The 24,895-nt window shown below is 37.2% G+C and overlaps 1 protein-coding gene across 14 annotated transcripts in view; it reads right to left on the bottom strand.

Annotated features, from left to right (window-relative positions):
• LOC124175972 (histone deacetylase 4) overlaps nucleotides 1–24,895 on the bottom strand; it is a 105,545-nt gene that overhangs the window by 26,142 nt on the left and 54,508 nt on the right. For 8 of the 14 annotated variants that reach the window (XM_046556693.1, XM_046556686.1, XM_046556687.1 and 5 more), the window contains 2 exons: nucleotides 7,903–7,962; nucleotides 3,304–3,461 (listed from right to left, as the gene is read on the bottom strand). In XM_046556693.1, the coding sequence (XP_046412649.1) occupies nucleotides 3,304–3,461; nucleotides 7,903–7,962 (218 nt within the window). Of the gene's footprint in view, nucleotides 1–3,303; nucleotides 3,462–3,598; nucleotides 4,966–7,902; nucleotides 7,963–8,019; nucleotides 8,051–10,132; nucleotides 10,170–24,895 lie in introns of those variants that run through there. The other 6 variants (XM_046556688.1, XM_046556692.1, XM_046556695.1 and 3 more) reach the window with 4 other exon arrangements.

Here is a 24,895-nt window from a genome sequence, read left to right as displayed (position 1 = left end):
TGTGTAGGTAACACAGGCAGACGGAGAGAACGGACGTTTGTATGAATAGCGAAATATCGTTAGACGACAAACGGATGTAAGAATTAAAGGATAGACGTAGTACGTACGTGCGGTGGTAAAAAAAAAAATAAGAAGAAGAACACGTCGCCAATTAGCACCGTTCGACTTGCGCTTCGCTTTTGCAAGGTAATAAGAGAAAAATGAGAATAGAAAATGGGAAGAAAATAATAAAAAAAATTATTTAAAACAAACACACGCAACAAATAACGTTTGTTTCTACGCACGGTATGTTCTACAGATATCAGGCGTACAACAAAATATTCGGCTCTTCTCTGACGCAGGGAATCCGCGCTCTGCGATAACAATGAAGTTTAGAAATAGCCGTATGCACGGTACGTCGTATTATACGTATATCGATACGTATAACCGGCAACGAAGAAACGGGGAAGAAAAGATGAGGATGGAAAAAAATTTTTACAACGCGAAGAAACGGTAGAAAGGAAAATTGCCGTCTTTTTACTTTTTTTTTTTTACGTCACGTTGTCCCTTTTCACAGGTTTTACGGGTACATGTACGCGTGAATAAAGAAGAAAAACCAAATAAATAAATAAATAAATAATAACGGCAGAGTTGAACTTGCAGGCTGTGCTTCGACGATTTGGTAAAAGAATTTTTTATTTTTTTTTTTCTAACAAACCCCGACGAGAATGATAATTATTTTTAACCGTGTTATCCGTTTGCGTTCGTGCGTGTTCATTTGTTTCAACCTTGCGATTCACTGAAACGTTATTTATTTTCATACGACATTTTATCGCGTACGATTACGCGGTTAAAAACACTTTAACGGGCACGAAATGCTAAGATATATAATTTACAACTTTTCAACGCATCGTTGATTGTATTTCGTGTAATTATTTGACCTCGCGCATGCAAATATACGCGACACACGATGCGAATACATACCAAGTAGACTGGTATGGTATATGTAACACACGTGTCGATATTCGTAGCAATAGGTGAACGATAAGTTCTATATATAGATACGGCCACGGAATTCATTCCATTATTGAGGTCACTCTGTAAGCGATAAGATAAGAAATAGTCGGACCTCGGGTGTATGTAAAAATTTCTACATACGTTCGCGTCGCTTCGCCTCGAATTTACAATCTTTGACACACGTTTAGAAAATATTCACGCACGAGTTTAAGATACGGATGTATTAACGTTGAGTGACGTCACGTACAAAATTGATCGTGCGTCGTGTATCGATTCTGAAGATAAAACTTGGAAAAGGAAATTGAAAATATATGCTGCTCGTTTCTATCCGTTTGTATTCTAACGGTTATCGATGAAGGAAGAAGAACGAAAGAAATAAATTTTTTTGTTTTTTTTTTTTTTCTTTCTTGAGATTCGTTATACCTGCAATCGTATAAATGTTCACTCAGTCGTTGCCTCGTCGTGCCGACTAAACTCTGCCTTCAAAACGCGCACGCGAAACTAATCGGCATTCGAAACGAGGACGTGCGAGCGAGTTGTGAAAAAAGAGTGAATAAGGAGAAAGAGAAAAAAAAAAAACCATAAACTTCCAATTGTGCCGATTGGCGCGATGGAAAACTTACATTACACATATATGTATTATAATGTTAATATATATAATATAATCGTAGTTTTGCAACAGGCGTTATTGTAATACACACGCACACCGTACAATAATGAATTCCGCGAATGGAAATGACAACTTCTCATCGATTGAATTATATCCACAGCTGCGAATAAAAGGGGAAATCAAGAGAACGAAGAAAAAAATAAAAAGAGAGAAAGAGAGAGATTAAAAGCGGTGCGACGATTGAGAATTTCCTTACGTAAGATAATAACATTATTGACTCACACACGGACCGTGTATTTTGGTGTTTCAGCAAAAAAAATTATTTTCCAACGTGGCAATTTCGTTTAGGTCAAAAGAAAAATTCCGCGGAAAGACGAGCGTTCCACGTTACGTGGAAGATTGCGCTCGTTTGATTTTTCACGTGTTGTCTCAAAAATTTTTTGAATTTGTAAAAAAAACACATTGTAGCAATTCGATTATTATTTCTTTCCCGACATTTTAAATATTCAGCTCAAAGATCACGATCCGTAACGCAACGATATATGTATAAAACGGTAATCTAATTCTCTTAAATTAAAAATTCATATTAAACTGTAACTATTTTATGAAATTGAGTTAATAACGAAACGATCGTCGGACAGACTGCTCAAATATCAACTGGAGAATTAACATTACAAGTTCGGGTCGTCTTAGTGACGTAAATTGATATTATGATTGACGTAAGCGGTAGGAAAAAAAATTTATCCACCATTCTCTATAAATTTAAAGATAAAAAAAATGTATAAAATAGCAAAATCAACTGAGCGTGATCTTCCACACAACGTAGAACGCTCATCTTTTGCTAGAACCTTACTTTTGACCTAAACAAAGTTTTTACGGAGGTGCGACGGTGGAAAATCGCAAATTCATTCTTTCTGAAACACCCTACTTTATGTATACAATATATTGCAGTAATTGTCTAACGTGATTATGCAAAGTTCGTAGAAATAAACGGCCGTGTGACGTGGCGAAATTTTTCATAGAACGAATTATTTCATTCCATTTTGTGTATAAATAAATATATTTTATATATTTTTATATATATTATATATTATATATCACACGACCGTTCATTTCTACGAACTTTGCACAATCACGTTAGACAATTACTCAAGTTCTGGAAAATATGAATAAGGCTGTATTTGTTTACGACTTCTTTTTCTCTGTTTTTTTTTTAATTATTATAATTTTTTTTTTATCTTCCCTTTCAATTTTATTACCTTAACAAGAACCGTGAATATTTCGACGAAACAAAATCTTCTTCGTTAAAGAAAGTTACGTGATTATTTACCACGCAACATTAGAACATAAATGACTAAGACTCGAAATACGGATTTTTTTTTGTTTCTCTCTGTTTATCATACTTCCGCATTGAGAAGCGTAGAAGCAAGTAGAATCGTATAAAGAAGACGGAGATAAAAAAAAAAAAAAAAAAAAAACTGTTTCAATTTAATGGATCAAATTGCACAAAAATGACATTCCGCATAACATACGCACATCGATCAGTAGGCGTTCTTCTCTTTCTTTCTTTCTTTCTTTCTTTCTTTCTTTCTTTCTTTCTTTCTTTCTTTCTTTCTCTCTCTGCTTTCTGCGTCTACTTAGCGGCAAATAATAAATTTCGACGGTAATTGCAATAGAAGCAAAGGGCTCCACATTACCTGAAGTATCTTCTGCTGAAGCGCGTGTCCGTGAAGGGCCGCCGAGTCAGGAGCAGCCGCGTGGAAAGCCCCGGAAGTAACCGTGGTTGTCGTAGTTCCGGCCGATGCTAGATCCCTAGGCCTCGACATTGGGGCCCCCGGCGTGTCCCTGGCCATGTCTACACATACGATACACATTTCCGGTAAGGTTGACGGCATTAGGCGGAGCGAGGGATTCGATACGTAGGGACTGAAGGCCGAGGGATGATGCTCGACGGACATCATCCTCATCTTCGTCGGAACGATCGACAATTACCGGTCGTTGGTGTCGACGTCGTCGCGCGAACGCCGAATTTATCTTTCACTGTTCTTCGGACTTTCTTTTTCCCCTCGTTTTACAAATCTTCAAATTATTATGATTTTTCTTATTGATTGCATACGTCTTATCTCTCTCTCTCTCTCTTTCCGCGTCGATGTTACACTGTTATACGCATGATTGTACGACGAAAAATGTGGAAAAGTGTGGGCGGGCAGACTGACAAGTGTCAAGTCTCTCGCTCTCTCTCTCTCTCTCTCTCTCTCTCTCTCTCTGACGACGACGACACTGTGTCACTCGCAAAATTAGACTCGTCTAAATTTAAAATACACGGTATTTGCGCAAAACACACCGTGTACTGTACAGGCATACGATGATCATTGTATATACATAATCGAAAACGTGTGGGTAGACAGGCAGTCTGGTGACGTGCGTCGTTCGAATTTAAGAATACCGATACACCTTGGCAACTAAATTATTTTTTTCATTCTTAGTTTGCTTTTTTTTATTTTTGTCAAAACACTTCCGCGAGATGTAAAAAGTCAATCTTCTCTCACGCCTGTTTCATATTCATATATTACTATTATCGTTATTGTTATTATTATTATTGTTGTTGTTCTCGTTTTTGTTATTATCGTTGCTTTTGTTGTTATTATTTTTACAACAATTTCTTCTCACCAGCACTACCGCCACCACCACCACCGGCACTGAACGTTTTTCCCCTGATATTCCGAATAACTTTGTCAAGTTTTTACAAATATCGCTAACGAAGAACGTTTCAAAAGTTTGATAAACTTGAAATTGAAAAGAATCCCGCGCCGGACGATTACCGCGCACTCGGAATTTTATTCAGTCTTTTTCTTTTCTCTTTCTTTTTTCCCCCGGCAAATCTTTCGAATATTCGCTTCGTAGGCGAGCCGAATTTCTAATTTTAGAAGATACGCGTAAGAACGCTGCGCGGAAAAATTGTTTTACAATTCGCTAATCGCGAACCCGATTATTTATACTCGATTAAAATACCACCGTGTACGCTGCAGTCACGATATAACACATCGAAACGACATATCGTTCGCTTTCTCTTCTTCGAATATAAAAACACAAATTGCAATATTACACAGGCGACGCGGACGTTTCCATCGACAGCGGCAGCAGCAGCAACGTTTAACAACGGCGTAAAACGACAATGTCACAAGATGTTTGTTATTACTCTTTTCTTTATTATCCCGTCTATTATCATTCTCGATCAAACACGATGAAAACATCAATAATCCATACACGAGCTTTAGAAAATTTCCTCGTCGCAAATTTACTTTACGAAGAAATTTGTCGTTTTGTTCGACGTGTTTCTTTTTTTTTTTATTTTATTTTTTTTATTTCTTTACAGAAAATTTTATCGTTATAAAAGATTACAAAAAGAAAAAAAAAACCAAAAAAAAAAACAAAAAAAAAAAACCAACAAATATTACATGTCAATAACCCGCGTGTATTCAAACCGCAAGTATTCGCGCGGAGCGATCGAGATCGCGACTAAGAATTCTTGTGCTCTAACTTACGATGGTATCGATAATACCAACTTCGCAAGTGAAACACCACTGTCAGTGTTCGTTGTTGGTTGGCTGGTTTGCACTCCGCGAATTGGTGGGGAAAATAAAGTGGGAGGGGGAAAAATGGGTGGCTCGGAGAAGAGGGGTGTATATGAATGTGTGTGTGTGCGTGTGTGTGTCTGTGCAGAGAGAGAGAGAGAGAGAGAGAGAGAGAGAGCGTGACGTCGTCTACCAACGCGAAATAAATCTACATATCTTAACGCGCATTTATATTTATAGATAAACGTACCAGGTTATACGTATGCGCGTATGTGCGTATTTGTGTACGCGTGCATATATGCATACAAGGCAATATATGCCATCCAAGCGTCGACGTATTTATTTATACACGAGCAAAGGTTACACGTACGTACGAAAGTCTCTTTGTATGCAATGTCTGCACTGCGAGGGAATACGTGTAATTACGATATTACAACGGATTGTAATACTGATTGTGTGCTGTACGTTTTTCGTGACGTAGCGTGCAAAAATAAAATACGATATTAAATTCGAACAATTAAAACGTGATTTTCACAATCCGCGTAACGCCAATTCCGGTAAATATGAAATTTCAGTCTTTTTTTTTTTTTTTTTTTTTTTACGTACACAATATGAGGTAGATTTTTTTCTGTTAAATTAGCAGAGGATGTAATATGCAAAATATTTCGCACGATTGTTATTACTATTATTATAATATATCCTTGTACAAAAAACATCCGCGATTTTAAAATACGTACGTATGATTTTTCCACGACCCGTCGGTGTAACGTAGATCAGTATTCTCGACAATATTTTCCCTTCCTATTTTTTCCAATCATATCCTTGCCCATTTTCCAATTCGCGACAGAAATTCCGTGCGTATATAATATACCTACACAGGCACACGTACGTGTATAAATACAGAGACACGTGTGAAAGCATAATAATAAAACGGTGGCAGTGAACCGGGAAGGAAATTTTATTTAAACGATGTACATACACGTACACAACGCGTGTGTACATATGTAAACGTGTAAAAAATTTGTAAATAAAATACGTGCGGATGATTAGGCGCTGTACATATAAACGTAACACATGCGCGTGTGTACAAACACGCATGAATTGAAGAGACGAAGTGAACTTTACACTCGACGTATTATGTACGTGTTTAGAGATACGCGTTTCTCGTCATCCGCGTGTCGCACACGATGACGAAGTGACGTTTACGACCATCCGGGAATTAGCAATTATTGAGGCAAGAGGAGATAATTTCGTGCAGCAAAATCGAGAGACTGCTGCTGCTGCTGATTCTGACAATGAGTACCGGCTGTGATATTTACGTTATTAACCGACGATCCGAGATCACGGCGTTCGCCATTCGATACAACATGTGTAATCGCTGCAATCTTCGTACATCCAAGGCTCTTGCGAGACATGTCGAATTAACGATTGATTATTCTCATCATTATTGTTGGCATTGTTCTTCATTGGCTTTTCATATACATATAATTATTAACGAGCGAGAGGAACGAAAGTCACATTTAAACAAAATATTTTCATATTATAAAAGACTGAGAAAAAAAAAAGCGAAACTTCGCATTGACTTATTCAATTTGCAAAAACTGCAATTGAGAATAATAATTGAAAAAAAAAAAAAGAAAAGAAAATAACGCAAACCGTAGGAAGAAAAATGTTGATCTATCGAAAGCGTACGATAAATACGTTTCGAGATTTCAACGTTTCTTCACCGTTAAACATGAAATAATACAGTGCTTGTTATTATTGAATACGAACAGAAAAAAAAATAAATAAAAATAAATAAATAATACAATTCAGCTTTACCCAAGCATTTTGACGCCCAACGGTCGTAATAACGTAACGTGTATTGTTCGAGTGTTAAAAAATGTGGAGTCGTTCAAGGAACCTGTGCCGTTTCAATTTACCGCAGGTCAGTAGCGGAAGAACCCATTCCAAAAGTTTGCACTGCGAAACGCTGGGAGAAAAACATCTTCGTTAAATTCTTGACATTCGCGTGGAGTGAGAGAGAGTGAGTGAGTGAGTGAGCGAGAGAGAGAGAGAGACAGAAAAAAACGCGAGTGTGTAAAAATAGTGGTATGAAATTTGAAAGGACGATCGTCGGTCGGTGCGAGAATCGCGTTTATCCTAACGATTAGCGTCTACCGACTAAGAGTAATAAACACTTGTCACACATTGACGCGATCGGCCGAGCGACGGTTCTTCGACATTTTGCACGTGCGCACGTGGTGACATTACGTCCATTTAAATCCGCGAGATCAGGCGAGGAGGTATTAAGTTGCTTCATTATTACACCGCTCCTTCGTATGCATATATACGTTTATTAGTGTTCGAACCGACCAACTAACTTAATTGTAAGACGACCTAAAAAGTCGGCCGAAGGTGAACCTTTCCAACTCCGAAGCGGATTTTATTCTTCGTTAATTAACGATCGATCACTCGCCGCGTTATTAAGGAAATTCTCCGACTTTATCTCTCGTTCTTTTCATTCGCACGAATCGAAAATTATCTTATTCTTGTTTTTTGTTTTTTTTATTTTTTTTATTCGCCTATTCTATCTTTACTACGGTAACAATATGATGAAATAAATAATAAAAAAAAAAGTTCCTTACTTCCGATTCGATTCTGCAAAACCGTAGTGTGTAATGCATTATCGTTATATATATATATATGTATATGTATGTACGTATGCGTACGAATACTCACCTTTTTGGGGTATATGCGCGAAGGCGGACGATATCTCGACACTTCTATAGCCCACGTCTTCTGGAACAAATGGGAAACGTGATTAAGCGTGTGATATGTTTTTTATTTTTTTTTTACCTCCTTTCTCTTGCATAGTTTCACACATCGGCAATAACAGATTATAAAATACAGCTGTTGGAAAAATGAGAAGATGTTTTGTTTTCAAATTAACCAACTACGTGCTGACACGTTATAATAATATTAATTCCGGCAGAGTAGACGAATAAGAATAATTAGCGTTTAAGCATGATTATTATTACTAAGATTATTACGGTTGTTGTTATTGTTATTATCGTCATCATCGTTGCGGTTAAACGGAGAGCCGATGTGGTGCATGCGTAAAATATCAACGAATCGCGAAACGCGGTGTATGTTGCACATTTATGTTGTAAAGTATACGCGCAAGATTTATAGCAAATCAACATTGCGGTCGTGGATTCTTCGTGGAAAACCTTCGTATAAAACGGGATATAAATGGCGTGTAAAACATGTACGCCGTACGTATGCATACATACGTATATGTATGCATGTGTGTATAAATTTTTCAAATCCCTGCAACTTTGTTAACGACTATAGAGGAGAAAAAAAAACGACGTAGGTCCGATTGAAAATCAACTGTAATATGTAGGTACACAGTATGTAATAAACAGCAATCGTCGTCCATCCATCGAATCGCGCAATGCCCCGCTTCTCACACACACGAAACATTATTTATACTTGTAGCTTTTGCCGTACATGTGCGTATAACGATACGACATACGAATAGGAGTTTTATATTTAGACGGAGGCTTCGCCGCTTCGTTCTACGTATCGTACAATATACAACAATGTATCTACCAAAGTACGAAGTTGCCTATCGTAAAATGCACGATACGTATAATAACAGAAAGAACGGCCTTCGGGAATAATAATAGAACCTCGACCGTACGTACGTACACACATACATGCTTTTCCGTGTACGCAAGCTCTACGTATTATGCATGATATGCCGTTGTGTGTACGTACGTAACAATATCGGCAATGTTCCCGGATGATCGGTCGGACAATGTTTAACGAAACAAAAACGCGGGTGACGTGTAACAATAACGAAGAATCCCAAGAGCCGGGTTAAAGCGTAACGATATTTAATACAACATGTGCGGTGATTTCCGATAAATAATAATACACAACCGCGATTAGCCTGATACTTTGCTTTTCGAACATGCGTGTGTGCGGGTAATACGTATAAATATGCGGTGCGGTTGCGCGACGAACGCGATGACGTCAACCGTACAGAATTCTTGAGATAAAAAAAAATTTATCCATTTCTAAGATTTTTTCAAATGAAACTTACGTCGAACTTCTTACGCGACCTTTGCGGACTACCGCTTTTTAAAATATACCTCAATTTTCAAATAAATTTTATTCGAATTTTAATCGTTCCCTCTGCTGTTAATTTATATTGTCAATACAACGGTACGTGTGTATTTTTTTTTTTTTTTTTTTTTTTTTTATTGGAAACAGGTTTAAAAGTTTCATTCGGGTATAAAAATACACATGTTAAAATTTCAGCTGTTAGTATCAACATTGACATGTCGCGCGTCGCACTTTTCTATTTTCCCTAAGAACAAATGGGGAAAAATGGTTTTTGTTTCGTTTTGATTTTTATAACTAGCCAACGATGCGTCGTACAAAAAATTCGCAGACGTATTTTTGTGTGTAATTTTTAACGATCTACAAAAAAGATCTTTCATCATTTTACGAAAAAATTTACACTTTCAAAAGTTATTTGAGGTGAAAAATTATTCAAGAATCTATATATAACATAATATAGATACGCGAGGAAAAATTATTTTTACATCTCGACGCTGAATAATTTAAGAATTCCTCCAAGCTTTTTTTTTTTTTGAAATCGAAGGAAAATTTTTAAAAGTCAGGCAAATCGCTTGCATATATGCGTACACATGCGGCAAATAAATAATGCAGGTAAATAAATTTAACGCGTCTTCTCGACGTGCCGAAGACTCGGTTTTACTTTTTTTTTCCAACTACGAGTATAAATAACACCCATCATACGATGTGCACGGACCAACAATAAGTACGATAGCGCAACAGGACTCGCAGGAATTCGTATATACGTGTACACCTCGGATCTGATACCAACTTACGAACTTGTCAGCGACGTAAATACACACCCTATATGTATACATACCGTACGTACGACGTGTATGCATAATTCTTCTTTCTCATGGCAAGGTGATCACTAATTGGTCGTATTGATTAACTCACCGTTCTATTAATAACTCGGCAGAACAACACAATTCCAACTCACCGTTTCTCAATTCCACTTCGTATAATTCCACACTTCTATAATCGTTCACGGAGGTCTGATGCGTACGTATACCTATACAAAGCTACATTCACCGGATGTATAATATTCGTATTACGACGGTCGATTTTTGGTAAATTAATAATTCTACCCTTTCGCATGTGTACGGTTAATTGATTTTCGCTCGGGTTTTAAGCATATGTTGACTGTATCAAAAAAAATCGAACGATTTGTTTTTTTTTTTCTTTTACAAAATGCAAATCGACAACGTTGATCGAAATAACGAAAAAAAGATGCTGTCCAAGTTTCAGCTCTTAGTATTAATATTTTATATTTCCCCGTAAAGTTATTCAAGTTCCTTTGTTGACCACTGACCTCAAATAACTTTTGAAATAGTAGATTTATCATAAAACAAGTATACTTTTTGCGGAACGTTCAATTCCCTACAAAAAGTTCGTTCCAGTCTTATCGGTATGCCGATGCGTTGACGAGTTATGAAATTCCAAGGATTAAGAAAAAAAATGTTGCTACAATATTCAAACGGGAAATACAAATTTCCAATCTGTCACAATATCGACATAAGATAAAAGAAGAAATGTTCTTGTTCGAAATGAAGAAAATTTTATACTCTTATCCTCTTTTACGCACGTCAACGTATATCTATTTTATTATAACCACGATGCATACGAACTTTTTCTTCTGCCGCGATATGAAGTATACAATTATTGTGTAATTATAAATGATTCGTACGCAAGCCAGTGTGATATACATTACAATAACGTACAGGCAGTAATCTTTAAACGGGTATAATTGCCGTACACCGACAATAATAACAAGTACAATAGACGTGAGGATAAAAATGGTAACATCGAGAATTGCAATCAAGACTGGAGCGCAGGAAATATACTTAACCCGTTATTCGCTCCCTGGGAAAGAGAAGAAACGAAGAATGAGAAGGGAATAAGAAGAAGAAAAAACGAACTCACAGAGCTTGCGATTTGCAAGCCGTCTTCTATTAGTGAAAAAATTATTTCCACGCACGATTATACGCGCTTTGCTGCAAGAAATATCCTGCACGATAAGAAAAGGTTGAAAAAAAAAAAGACTCACCGGTCAAAGTCTAAAAATATAATTCAGGTTGCTGCTGCATTAAAAACCGCAGCATCGCCGGCATCACATATATGCATATATGCATGTATATGTATACAATACATATACATACACCTAACATAACCCGTATCTCGTCTATACATCGTGTAACATCCGGCTATAAACATCACGTAATAAAATTCTGACCGTAGATAATATTGTCATGTATATATATATATATGTATATATATGTATGTATGTACACCGTAGGACTGTAATAAAAAATTTCCTTCTTCGCAGATGACGCGAGAAATTTTCTTCTCCTCAGAATTGTCGAGCTATTTGTGAGAAAAGGATTAGAAAATCAAATTCAAAATCAAAGAAACTGATGAGAATGGAAAGGAAGAAAAAATAAAAAAAACACAGGGTGTAGAACAGTTTTACGAATACAGTTTCGGTTGTCAATCACTTGAGCTGCAGATATTGAATTTCTCTCATCTCTGCCATGTGTTTAATTCAATGACAAAGCGACTCACTTCCGGCGTGCAGTTGCAGTCGAGGAAAGGAGGAAAGAGGTCAGAATGCTTTTACCTTAGACGATAAGTAAGGAAATAATTTATTATTTATAAGTTCGTGTACGTAACGAGGTGCGTACGTGGAAAGGAAAAAGAGGAATATGAGAATAATGTCGACAAAGTTGTACAGTGAAATTTCTCAAGTAAGACGATAAACAAAAAAAAATAAATAAATAAAAGCCGTAGGAATGAGTAATAAAAGGGAAAGAGTATCGTCAAAGAGGATAATCGCCGTTGCGGTAACGAATGACGGTGAAACGGATGACAGTGAAGCGATGGAGAAGTTGAAAGAAGGAAAGAAGGAAGGAAGGAAGAAACGAACGAACGAGAAGCGGCAAGTAAAACGAGCAAACATTGAACAAGAGTCACTGCTCCGTGCATTCCTTCGATTCAAGTTCAAGGCGACGAGAGTGTAGGTAGGTAGGTAGGTATAAGAGAAGAACCGCGAAGCTGTGATCGAAGAGAATAAGAAGAAATTAATAAGCGAGCACGAAGAGGAAAAAATAACACAGGCGTAAGGAGAAACAAAAATTCAAAATTACCATGGAAAGAGTAACAAGAAAAAAAAAAAAAAAATAAGTATACAGAGACTCGTGCGGATATGAGGAAACAAAAAAATACAGTCGTTAAATGAATGAATATGTAATAAATGGACATGAGAAGGAAAATGAAACGTCAGACTCTGCAATGTGTAAACACAGAAACGGAAAAATTTAATCCTTGCGAGAGTTGAAGAGAATAAGAATTTGAGATTTACTCGGTTCCTTTTCTTTCTTTCTTTTTTTTTTCCATTATTTCCACGTCGTGCTTCACACGCACAGATCAAATTTGGCCCTCAACCGTTTACACGGCCTGTGATGATGGGTTTATTCCACTCGTGCCATTCATTGCACACGAGAGTGAGGAAACAACTTCTGAGGCTATCTCGAAACCAAGTTGAAACGGTCAAGCTGTTGCAAGCTCTTCCAGGAGTTGATCAAATAATCGACAAACAATCATTCTCCACCTTCCTTCCGAGTCCGGAGACCGAATCCTGCCGCTCTATTCACGAGACAGGAAATTCTTAAAATTATTATAACATTCGAGTTTGCGCGAAACCTCCGCCTTACCTTTCGTGTTACGTATGAAATTCTGACGAAATTCGGTCCGTGAATAAACTCGAAACGTTTCAACACATATAATTGGTTTGAAAATACTGATCAATATATTGCAATTATTATAATTCTCCCGCAACGTTGAAGAGTAATTTTATCGAAATGTAATTAGTTCGTAGATAAAACACTACACAGACAGGATCTCCTGAACGAATTAACCGTCGCACTGTAAACTAACAGATCGTTATTACTCGAAAAATAAATAATTCATCAGGTAGTCCAATTAACGTTCTTTCAAACTTTACGTGTTTACAAACTGAACCTGACACACGTCTTTGTTCTCATCGGGGGGATATTACCGTGTTTCATTTCGGTATTTTTCCTCACAATCGATCAAATTTATTAATCATTAACGTCGCATCGGGTATCCGTTACCAAATCCCTTCACCTGTGCATATATAAACAAATTATACGCCTATAATAACATAGGTTCGACTGCTAATTAACGACCACCTAGTTTGTAATAAAAACCTAAAACACGTTGAGCGTATTAAAAAGAAAATAAAAAAAATTAAAAAACTCAGCTGAGAAAAATTTTAACGGACGTATTTTTATTAAACGCTGCAGAGACGAGAATCGCTCGCTAAAAGCGCTTACTTACGGTCATTGTCACACACATGCCGTACGTATAATATCCTCGTTGTTATTAATGGAGATCCTTTATCGGGTGATTCGACCAATTTGCAAACGAAAGGCGAACGAGAGAATGAGGCTAAAAATACGCTCTTAGCTAACCCGACAGTCTGAGAGCGCTCGTGCAAAAGCAGACCGTACGTATTATTTATATACATATACATATATAAATATATGTCAGTGCACACGGGCATTAATTATTCGGAGAAGCGGACGCAAAACTAGCAAGATTCGTGTACGTATAAATAGTTACAAGTATAAATATGCGAACGGTACGAAGAGCGAAAAAAAAAGTGTCCGGCCAAGAATAGACCGATAGACGGCGAGCCGGGGTATTTTAAAGTTGTGGGCTGGTGGAAAATCGTCATTCTTTTCGCGTTTTCTCACGGAGGATTTTTCCTTCAAAGTTTCGCCCTTTCTTTGTCATTAACAATCGTACACGGGACAACGCGACGCTGTTATAGGCAAGAAATTGCATATCCTAATAATTGGAGACGAGAGAGAGCTAGGCGCGAATAGTTGGATAAAACTCCACTGAAAACAGCTTCGTGTGGACGTAATTTTATACTTACGAAAGATTAACCCCTGTACGCTGTATAAAACAAGTTGTCACTCGAATATATTATTATTTGGCAAAATGAAATTTTGATTATAAGAAAAAAGGAAGGGATCGTTATAATCGAAAAATTATATCACACTGAATTTTGCAATATTTTTAGGTGGAGATTGACTGAGTAACTCTCGAGACACAGATATTAAAGAAAAAAGAAAAAGAAGGTATTTTATTTCAGTGAAGTTGAATTTGTGCAAAAAAAAAAAAAAAAAAATGAATTAACGATTTCTACGACATTACACCATTTATTACGGATCAAGTCAGATTATATTTTGGATGTTTTTCGTATGGAATTTACGGTGAACATGCCGTGGGGTACATTTTGATCCCGGTGTGTGGCGTAAGGGTTGGACTGAAATGAAAAAAAAAAAAAAAAAAAAGAAAACTATACGATATGAATAAATGAAAGCTATTACAGGAACTTGATGAAAATATGACAAATAAGTAGAAAAAAATCTTGTAAAGCTTCCGGCGGAAATACGAAAATTTTCATCTTTCCAAAAGCCTTGGGAAATTACTCTTACAATTTAAATGAGCCGAAAACAATCAACCGAATTCCATAAAGTAGTTCGATCCGTTTCCGAGTAATTGTATCGGACGAAAAATAAATGAAAATAAAAAGCCTTTTTTGTAACTTGACGCAAAATGTGTCTGCAATGGAGAAAAAAAAAACAAAAAAGAGGTAAAGGAAATTAGCCGTAGTTTCAAATCATCCGAGCGCCACGAAAATGTGCACGAATTACACACGTGTAATAATACATATAACGTGTATATTATGTAATAATAACGTTACAATTCGTAAGGCTGGGGATGAACCGAAGGCTAAGAAGCTGCAGTTATGTCACGCGAAAGCCGCGGATGATCGCCGAGATGACGGTGAGTCACCTCCTCGTGGGTTTCAATGTTACATTATTATATGTATACCTACGCTCGAGAGGAGCCGAGAGGGAATGTAATTTGGTAATTTAGAAACGTCGGGATTATTGGATAATTGGTACGGTGACGAGCAATTCTGAAAATAAACCGACTCGCCTCGTAACTCGATTATAAACGGCCAGGCGTCCGTATATATATATATATATATATATATATATATATATATATATATATATGTTTAATAATAAAATTATAATCAAATTTCAATCGCCAGACATGACTTCCTTATATACATGAACACGAATTGAATTTACTCGGCAAAATTTTCATCATATGCAATATCTATGTTCGGTTTGTATACTGAGGGAAATTTTTAGTTCCTGTTACCGGTCAGTCCTTAACTATTTTCATTTTTTACCACAATCGAAAAATATAGTTCTAGATAGAAAATGAAAATTAGTTTTCTAGCTGTTACCGGAAAGTCTAGTACCCGTTACTATTCTTTCTCATTACGATCACCGTTGCTAGATTTTCTTGCAACTGTTGCGAAAATTTAACGCTTGTACAACGATAAATTGACGTTAAAGCCTTGTTTAAATAAAAAAAAGTACGGTAAACCGAACAAACTGATTTTGCGTTGCAATTACCAAAAAAGGATCGACGATAGCGGAAAATAGTTAGGCGTACCTCGTTTTTCGTAATTCCAACAATATTCAAACAGTTCTTTCAACGATACCTGTTTTACTCAATTTTTCCAGTTACTATGACGAATGAAATGTTTCTCAGTGTATGTCATAATACCTCGCGATCTGTAATACCGTTAGTAACGATGAAAATATTTATTAGAGATCTGAACTGCACAAGGTAGAAGAAGCGGTAATCTTTCGAGATGAGAATCGTATTGAAGTTAGTAACGTTATCGTAAGGACTGAATGATGAGAAAAAACAGTTTTAGGAATTGTCTGAAATTCGGTAAGCCCTTATAAAACAAAATGCACTAATATTTCGAAATCAATTGAAAAAATGGTGTTTTTTCGCCCGATGTTTCGTAACGGCAGAACGTCACCGACTTCAACCCTGTAGATGAGAGCTAGACGATATCGACCGGCGACTGTAACGCCGCTTAGAGAACGTGACACGTTTTCCTCGCGTCGAAATAATAAGTCAATTAAAAGCCCACGTTAATTAAGCTGATTTTACCGTCGGTTAAACCTGCCGCAAAGTGTTCTCTTCGTCACTACCGTCGTCGTCGTCGTCGTTTCTCCGGACGTACGCATTTGAAACGTCACCTAATTCCGAATTGCAAACTAATTAAAGCACGACATGCCAATCAACAAGAAACTCTCGGCGTTCTTGTATTTTTTCTCCAATTAATTCGTTACTTCTCCTCCACAGGTTAGTAGTTAGGGTTGGGGCCCAAAATTTGTAGGGATCAATATCGTTATATATTGTAGGATAAAAAAATAATAATAATAATAATAATAATAAACCAGCATATATAAATTTGAAAATTCGAAAATTGTGCAAAAATATGGTATTTATTATTATTATACTATGTTGAAAACATCAATTACGATTCTTATAATCATCATTGTTTACTCAACGCCACCATATTCAATGCAATAATTATGTCTATGTTACATGACCCCGTTAAATTCCCATTCTCACCTGGCAAATTTTTGATACTTAGGCCTAAAGTGTGACAATCCTGTAATAAAATATCGATAAAAAGTACCGATTTTTGGCCAACCAGCCTGTTGCACTGTTCTCATTTTACAATATTTGGATATTTTTTATTTTTCATTTAGAAAAAAAATAAATCGAAACTGAATAATGAAACCGCGATCGCCGCGTCAACTCGGTTCACGAGATTACTTTTTCACTGATACACCGCGTCTGATACGCGTGTATTATACATATATTCAAAGATAAAAAGATTATTACAAAACCTGAACGTGGAAAAGTCTCCAGCCCGTCTGCACGGCTGATATTAAAATTAAACGGTACGGAATATTTTCGGAAAACTTGTCAATTTCTCCTTGAAACGTTTTTCAAGTGGGAAAATTTGTTTGCCCAACAGTTCGACGATGCACACTTTAGAAACATTTTTACTCAAGTTTTAGTAAAGCATACTTTGTATTCACGCGTGTATTTTTCTTATCCGTTCACAGTCTTTTTTTTTTATACATTTTTGTTTTCTCACGTCATCCACTCAAGGCGCAGGTTGTGAAGATTCGATTAAACCTCCATTAAAACGATCGTGTGGCCGCATTTGCCGCCGTAAAAACGCGTCCAAATCTCACAGCCAATCTCATTTATAGATATTACATGTACTACATTCCAATCTCGATACAATAAAAGGCACCTGCGTCGATCGAATCGATTACTTTGAAATCGATTGAAATTAAATACCCCAGTAACGTACATAACAGAGTACATGTACGTGCCTTTACATATATAGATAATAATCTCTTGCCATATGTAAATTACAATTACGTCCGCGTCTGTGCCGCGTGAAGACGAAAGAAAAATAGAAAAATCTTGATGCGAGAAAAAAGAAAAGTGAAAACGAGAAAAAAAGAAGCAAGAAAAGAACTAGGAAATAATATGCCAAAAAGAAAAGCAAACGATATATCGTACAGGAAAGAAGAGGTAATAAGAAAAATGAAACTCACAGAGAGCGAGATAAGGACTCAAGATAACGCGCGTGTGATATATCATGTATATAGTAAAGTATTGATATATACATACATATATACATATATATATAGATGTATAACGACTAACAGCGGTGCTAGTTAGTCGAGCTGCGATGTCTTCACAGCTGCCCGCGATATGTGTTTTAAAACTTTTATACCATGTTAATATGGCGATGACGACGAGAATGAAGAATAATTTTTACAAAAGGACAACAACACTTAACACGAACAACACGATTGCTGCCTGTAAACCGAATTGTACATATACGTCATTTATTAATCTAATAATAACCTGCGTGTGCAGTATTTTAGTTTCACGTATGCTTACATGTATACGTATATACATCAGGGTGGTTTAAAAGAAACAAAAAAAATAATTTTTCTTTCACCCAAAGTACCCTTCGAAATGTTAATTTTTAGCCTTAAACGAAGCCTCGTGAAATCGGAACTCGGTAGCAAAATTATAAAAGGTGCCTCGTTCGGTTTGAATTTTTCAAACGCTCTTACAGAAATTGGGAAGCTGTTTTTTGTATCAATCTATGATCAAATTTTCAAAAAAAAAAAAAAAAAAAAAAAAAAAAACGTTGAGACCATTGCACACCTAAAAATTCATCCTGTATTCGATACGAAAGTGTATAAGCATCTTCATTCATTTATTCAATGCACTCAACTTGTTACTAATACACGGTATATATGATATCATATGCAACGGCGAAAATTCAATCGTAAATATTCGTCGCGCTTTCGTTTTTCCGAATATCGATTCGTATTCGATAATATTGAATTATATCATCAAGATTAAAGTCAAGAGTCTGTGAACGAATACGCGGCAAAAAAAAAAAAATAAAATAAAAAAAATCCCAGATAATAATTGGCCAAATGAAGTTTCTTATCTCTGCAAAATCTTCTCGCAGGTACTTAAAGGGTCACCCTGGTCAATTTCAACGTTGTCGAACATATCCCCAGATATCGAAGTCGACGTACCTAAAACGCGAAAACGAGCTTAAAAGCCCCTTTCCATACACAATTCTGATCAAAAACGCTCCAAAGTATTTTTATTCGAGGTATAAATAAACAAACGGCACGGATTCTACGAAATGGCAATAGTAAATTGGTAGAATTCATGCCATTTCTTAATTTCTGCGTCAAATGAAAGTGTATCGGAATATGTTTGTTGGGAATTGCGTACAGAACGAGGCCGTCGATCCCTTGTTCGCGATTGAGACACGTCAACTTCGATATTTGGAGATAGGCCATCCCCTCAAACGACGATAAAAAAGCCTTGCCGGATTCTGCCGCCACCGGCATCGTCGTGTAATACGTAAAAGTGCGTACACACAGAGGCCGGCGGCAAACGTACACGTACGTAAAACTAACGAGAGAGCTATTATTAGCTAATGAATGTCGGTGTGTAGGTCAGCACGAGAGATCGAGAGCTAGCCGCTAGCTGCGCTCTCTGCTACCTATTTACACGAGAAAGAGAGAGAGAGAGAGAAGGAAGAAGAAGAAGGTGAGGCGTGGGTGGAAACGGAGTGGTAAATTGGCCGTCGGTTCGCTGAAATACGCGGCTTTTCGTTATTTCGAGTGCAACACCGAACGCTAATTTATATCGCGTACAGGCAGACGGAGAGCAGCGTAGAACGGAACAGTTTCAAACATGGATATATCTCTATTAAACGTGTAGGTGGACGACGTAAAGTCGATCCGAGCCTCGAGAGCTGAGCGAGAGATAACCGAGATAGGAGATAGAACGAGGGGGCGGATAAATTATTGACTCGATGCAAATACGCTCGTTTATACGCGTTTCAACGCGAGCTCCCGCATGGCGCGTGTTTATCGTACAATATATATATATATCTTATACACGCTACAATTGCGCAGTTGGTAATTAATTAAATCGCACACTGTGCGTACTATTGTGCGGGATGATTGTGAATGAATAGATGTACCGGTTCAATACTATACATTGTACAAAACATTGCGTGGCGAACAAAAAATAAGGAAGAAAAAACAGAGAACAATTGTGCGAGCGATTTCGTTTCGGAAAAATGTACACATATGTGTGTATATTCAAATTTGATCAGTTCACGATCAATGCGCAATGTATAGGAATAATGATAACGTAAATTATGCATATATTACACATTCGACTTGCAGTAGTTGAATTTTCGAAAATCTCAGCATCGCAATTATTCCCACGCCGCGTATCCGGTACGCGCAAAATGCCGGAGGCTCAAAGTCTTTTGCACGTGATCACCTTATGTGCAGTTTGCTGCACGAGCGCCGATGCAAATACGGTAAACAATAAGCCGGCTCTCTCTATCTCGAATGCGATAAATCTAAATATTATAATTACACCTGCGCGCAAAACAGAAATAAAGTAAAAAAAAAAACAAATTCTAATACGGGAAGAATAAATTGTTGACAACGATCGAGAGAACGTGTAAATATGAATCGTTGTAACATTAAAAAGTGGAGAAAATTTGAAACGATTCGTTTCAATCGTACTTCTTGCCTATATACATATATATATATATATATATTTGATGTGGTGTTCGGGAACATTATTAAAACGCACGTGACATACAATTATCCGACAGACGCACAAGGATATTTGATGAAAAATTGAGTTATACGGTGGGATTGCTTTATTTAAACCGGTAAACTTATACGCCGCAACGATCCTCTGCCTCGAAAGATTGCACATAGTAACGTATAATCGCGTAGTTGACGTGGAAGAAAAACATTGCGGGAGATTCTGAATATACCGACAAACATGTAACATGTATAACAACCGATACGTGGACACGTCGACGCATGCGCGTATCTGCTGGTGTAAAACAAGCATACACGCGTGTGTGTGTATGTGTATATATATACACACGCACCGGTTATTCAAAAGAATTCTAAAAATATCGGACACCCACGATAAAACATCTCTGCAGTATTTCTAAAATTACAACAACCCAACCGGATCTCGGAGGAGAAATATGCGTATAATATTTTTCGACCTCGGTTGGTAAAGCGTGAAATTCGCTGAGGAAGATCCAACTCTAATCCAACTCCTGATCGTAGATTTTCTTTCTACCTTGTCGTATAACCTGGTATTTCTTATTCGTGTATAAAAACAAACCTACAGTTTACGCAACGTTCCTTCTTCGTTTTTCAAATAAAATCGCCACCAATCGCACACGCGTATGTACCTCTGCATTTCATTATATATTAATATATAATGTATACTATTATGTATAATATACATACATACACACACACACACACGTGAATAGATACGTGCATGTAACAACAATACGTACCGTACGACTCTTTATGGTTGGCGTTCTCGATCTATAAATAGAATCAGCTGCACGTCGATGCCAGCGAGTACAGTATCATTTGTTTCACTCGAACCGATAACGCTCGAGTGTCCGATAAAACGGCGAAACCCTGCCGTTTCTATTATATTCTAGTATACGTGTCGGTTATAAGGCGGATATGCTCGTCGCGCCTACCTAGACTACCTGAACAATACTTTACGGGGTTTTTCTTTTTCCCTTTTTTTTAGGAGGGGGGGGATTTGAAACGTCAGAGTGAAAATCGACGAGACATTACACGTATATATTGAATAAATTGTATTTCAGATGAAAAAAAAAAGAATAAGAGGAAGAAGATATGTTTTTAAGCGTATTTAGTTCTGAAACGTTCCGAAAATTTTCAATTAATAACCAAAAATTCAGTGCTCGATTCTGAATCCTCTTTTTACGTAACAACAAAGAATTTCTCGTAATTTTTTGAGAATTTTTCGACAATTCTCGGACCGTTCGAACAATGTTTTAGTTGAAGTAAAAAAATTAAAAGTGCCGAAGATGGGTAGAAAAAAAAAGTCGGCCCATCGTGGAAATAAAATTAAACAAAATACAGTTGTTGAGAGTTTTTTTTTGAGAATTTTAAGAAAGTTCATTTTCAAGATCACTCTCAATATTTGCAAATAATTGAACAGTGGAATAAAAAATTTTTTTTAAAAAATTCTGGACACTGTTTCAGAGTCGGAACAATTGCAGAATAAATTCTGAAGAAAATCAAAAAATGTTTTTTGAATTGAATTTCTCAAATGTAAATCCCATATTAGCGCGAATCTAATCGGGTTCGTATATAAGGTACAAGGTACGGTATTTTCGAGGTCGATGCAGCGTTTACCACCTTGCGATATACGCCGCAAGGGTAGAAAAAAAAAATAAAATAAAAAATACGGAAAATGAATTGGAGGACGTCGACGCCGCGTGACGATCTTACCTCCAGGGCATTAACCAATTCAGGTCTTCGGACAGACGGCGATTTGAAAACAAGTTAACGGTATCTGTAAAGTGATGAATTCTATACCCGCCGGATTATACGTGTAACCGCGTGCAGCGTTATTTTAATTTTAATTTATGTAGGTATGTGAATGCCAGACGGTCGAAATTAGACAGGAATTCAAAACGATCGCTTACTTCACGTACATTCAGCGAGAGAATTGAAATGAACGGAGATTTTTAGTTTTCTTTATTCTTCCTGCAATCGTTGTACGAGTATTATTTCCATTGATTTACGTATATTTAACAATCCCTTCTTATTGCATCAAGCTACGTTGCATGTGTCAGAGAAAATTGAAAAATTCCATACGTCATGGAAAAGTTGGCTAATTTCTTTGTTTTCATCGTCTCGTCCAATTCGACCTAATCGAACGCGATAATATTTCTCTCTTGTCCAAGAATGGAGAATTTTTCACGAAAACATCCTCCTCGACAGGCATCGCCAATTAAACCGCATCTCGTTACTTCTACGAAATAAATTTATTTCTCCGCAAAGACAAGCACGGAAACACAAAATACATAATAAACGCTTAAACATTACAACTATCCACGTGTAGACCGTACAGTTTGCCGATTTCGTAAACGCGCAAATTGCATTCGAATTCACGGATGCTTTTTTCTTCACGTACTACACGTAAGTGTACGTACACGGTAATATTCATTAACAAGTTCCCGATGACTCGATATTCTTTTTATTTATTTTTTTTTGTTTAATCAAAACTAAAACGAGTTTTCTTTGCATAGAAATTTCGCGTGTATATACGATAAGCGTGTCCATTTTTATTTCTCCAGTCCCTTGAGTCGCTGGTCGTTTGATTGATTTGAATTTTGATCAAAAAAGAAACTAGTTTCAGTTTCATTTCGAAAAAATACCAAGCCACTGGCAACCTATCAATGAACATTACCTGGTAAATTGACGATACGTTATACCGGGAGGACACGCATAATACGCGTAACAAAAAATAACGCCGCGACGTATGAGATGTACGTACGTACATGCATACATATACGTATACGAGAATAGAAAACGAGGCCAAAAATACAATCGTTAGGTCTAGCCGGCAATGATATTTCCGTCCCATGCAGACCTCCCTTCTCCACGTCTTTCACGAAATGTACACACACACACACTTATATGTATTTACATTTCACCACCGCGGTTGTTGCCCGATCGGATTTATTTATTTTTTCGTATTTTAAATGTTCGCTTTCTCCCTCCCACCCCCCCCCCCCCCCCCCCCCCCTCCCTGAAGTTCTGCCCTATTTTTCTCACCCCGGATTTGATTCGAGTGTATTCTATATACATGTACACGTATACATATAGTGTAAAGTATATACCCATAGTGGCAAAACGCATGATCACATTTTTACAACATATGTACCTGTCTGTGTATAAAAATTGAAACACGCGCACCGATATACGAATTGTAACTTAGGTGTGCAAATTCTTTTCGACTATTTCTTCCTCATGCATAAGGTATCGGATTGGTTTTTTGTTTTCAGCTTTTCTCGAATTTTTGACTCAGCCGCTCGCCCCTCAAATTGGTTTCACACAAATGTCGCATGACCGATTGTTTGCAAGAAACTTTGTTACTGTGAGAAATCTGTGAACATTGATTCTAATATTCTGTGAAAAAAAATATTCACATCGCCTACGGAGCATTCTGCGTCAGCTGTACCCAATTAGAATTTGGTCGGCGGACGATTGACGTAAAATCCTCCGTCAACGACGCCGATATTTTTATCAAGCATCGGCGTCAATGCTGATCGAATTTTTACAATTATTCATGTTTTTTTTTTTTATTCAATTATCAAGTCCCACGATCAAATCGATGACCCCTGAGAAAATTCACTTAACTTTAGCGAGGTCGATTACAAAATGCCCAACTTTGGGGTGACGATTACACAATCCTCGTACCTCTACGGATTATCCTCTAGGCATATTCACAATAATCAACCGTTTCGTCAACGTCCGTCGAGATATACCAACGTATTCTGAAATTTCAGTGAAAACTTGCTTATTTTAACCAACGTCAAACCATACTTTTGTGGATATTTGTATTTATTTGTTCAAAAGCAATTTCTGCAAAAGCAAAAATTGTCCAAAGTAAAGAAACACCCCAACGCAACATACGCACAACGTATAATATTCTATTATACAAACGCTCTGCCAACTGTAAGACGAATGTGATGCGAACGCAATTAGCGCGATCAAGTTTGAGGGTGGTGGGTAGAAGAACAAAAACAACAACAACAATAATAACAAAAAGAGCGATAACGACGAGCAATCGTAGAAACGATGAGGCGAGGCTGGTTTTTGCCTCGCCGACATGCGACAGCCGATCGCACGCGCGTGTTTGCGTAGATCGGAGAACGGCGCTCGATCTCGCTTTCGAGCCAGTAGTTGGTAAGTATACCTCTACCGGTGGTAGCTTGTATTTCTGGCCGTTGGCCGACTCCTAACTTTAGCCCGTAACTATATATAGGATGACATTTGTGTACACTAGGTCCTATGCCCTCGGCTTCTAACGTCAAACCAAAAATGAATCCGTTCTCTCCTCTCTCTCTCTCTCTTTCCCTCTCGCGCCAAATAGAATCGAATCGAGTGTACAAATATTAAATAATCCTTATCTACCCGATCAAGCACGTATTTCACGA

Source organism: Neodiprion fabricii, chromosome 2 (genome assembly GCF_021155785.1).
Source record: "Neodiprion fabricii isolate iyNeoFabr1 chromosome 2, iyNeoFabr1.1, whole genome shotgun sequence".
NCBI lineage: Eukaryota > Metazoa > Arthropoda > Insecta > Hymenoptera > Diprionidae > Neodiprion > Neodiprion fabricii.
The sequence above is the reverse complement of the archived record's forward strand: the minus strand, read 5'-3'. Positions and strand labels throughout refer to the sequence as shown.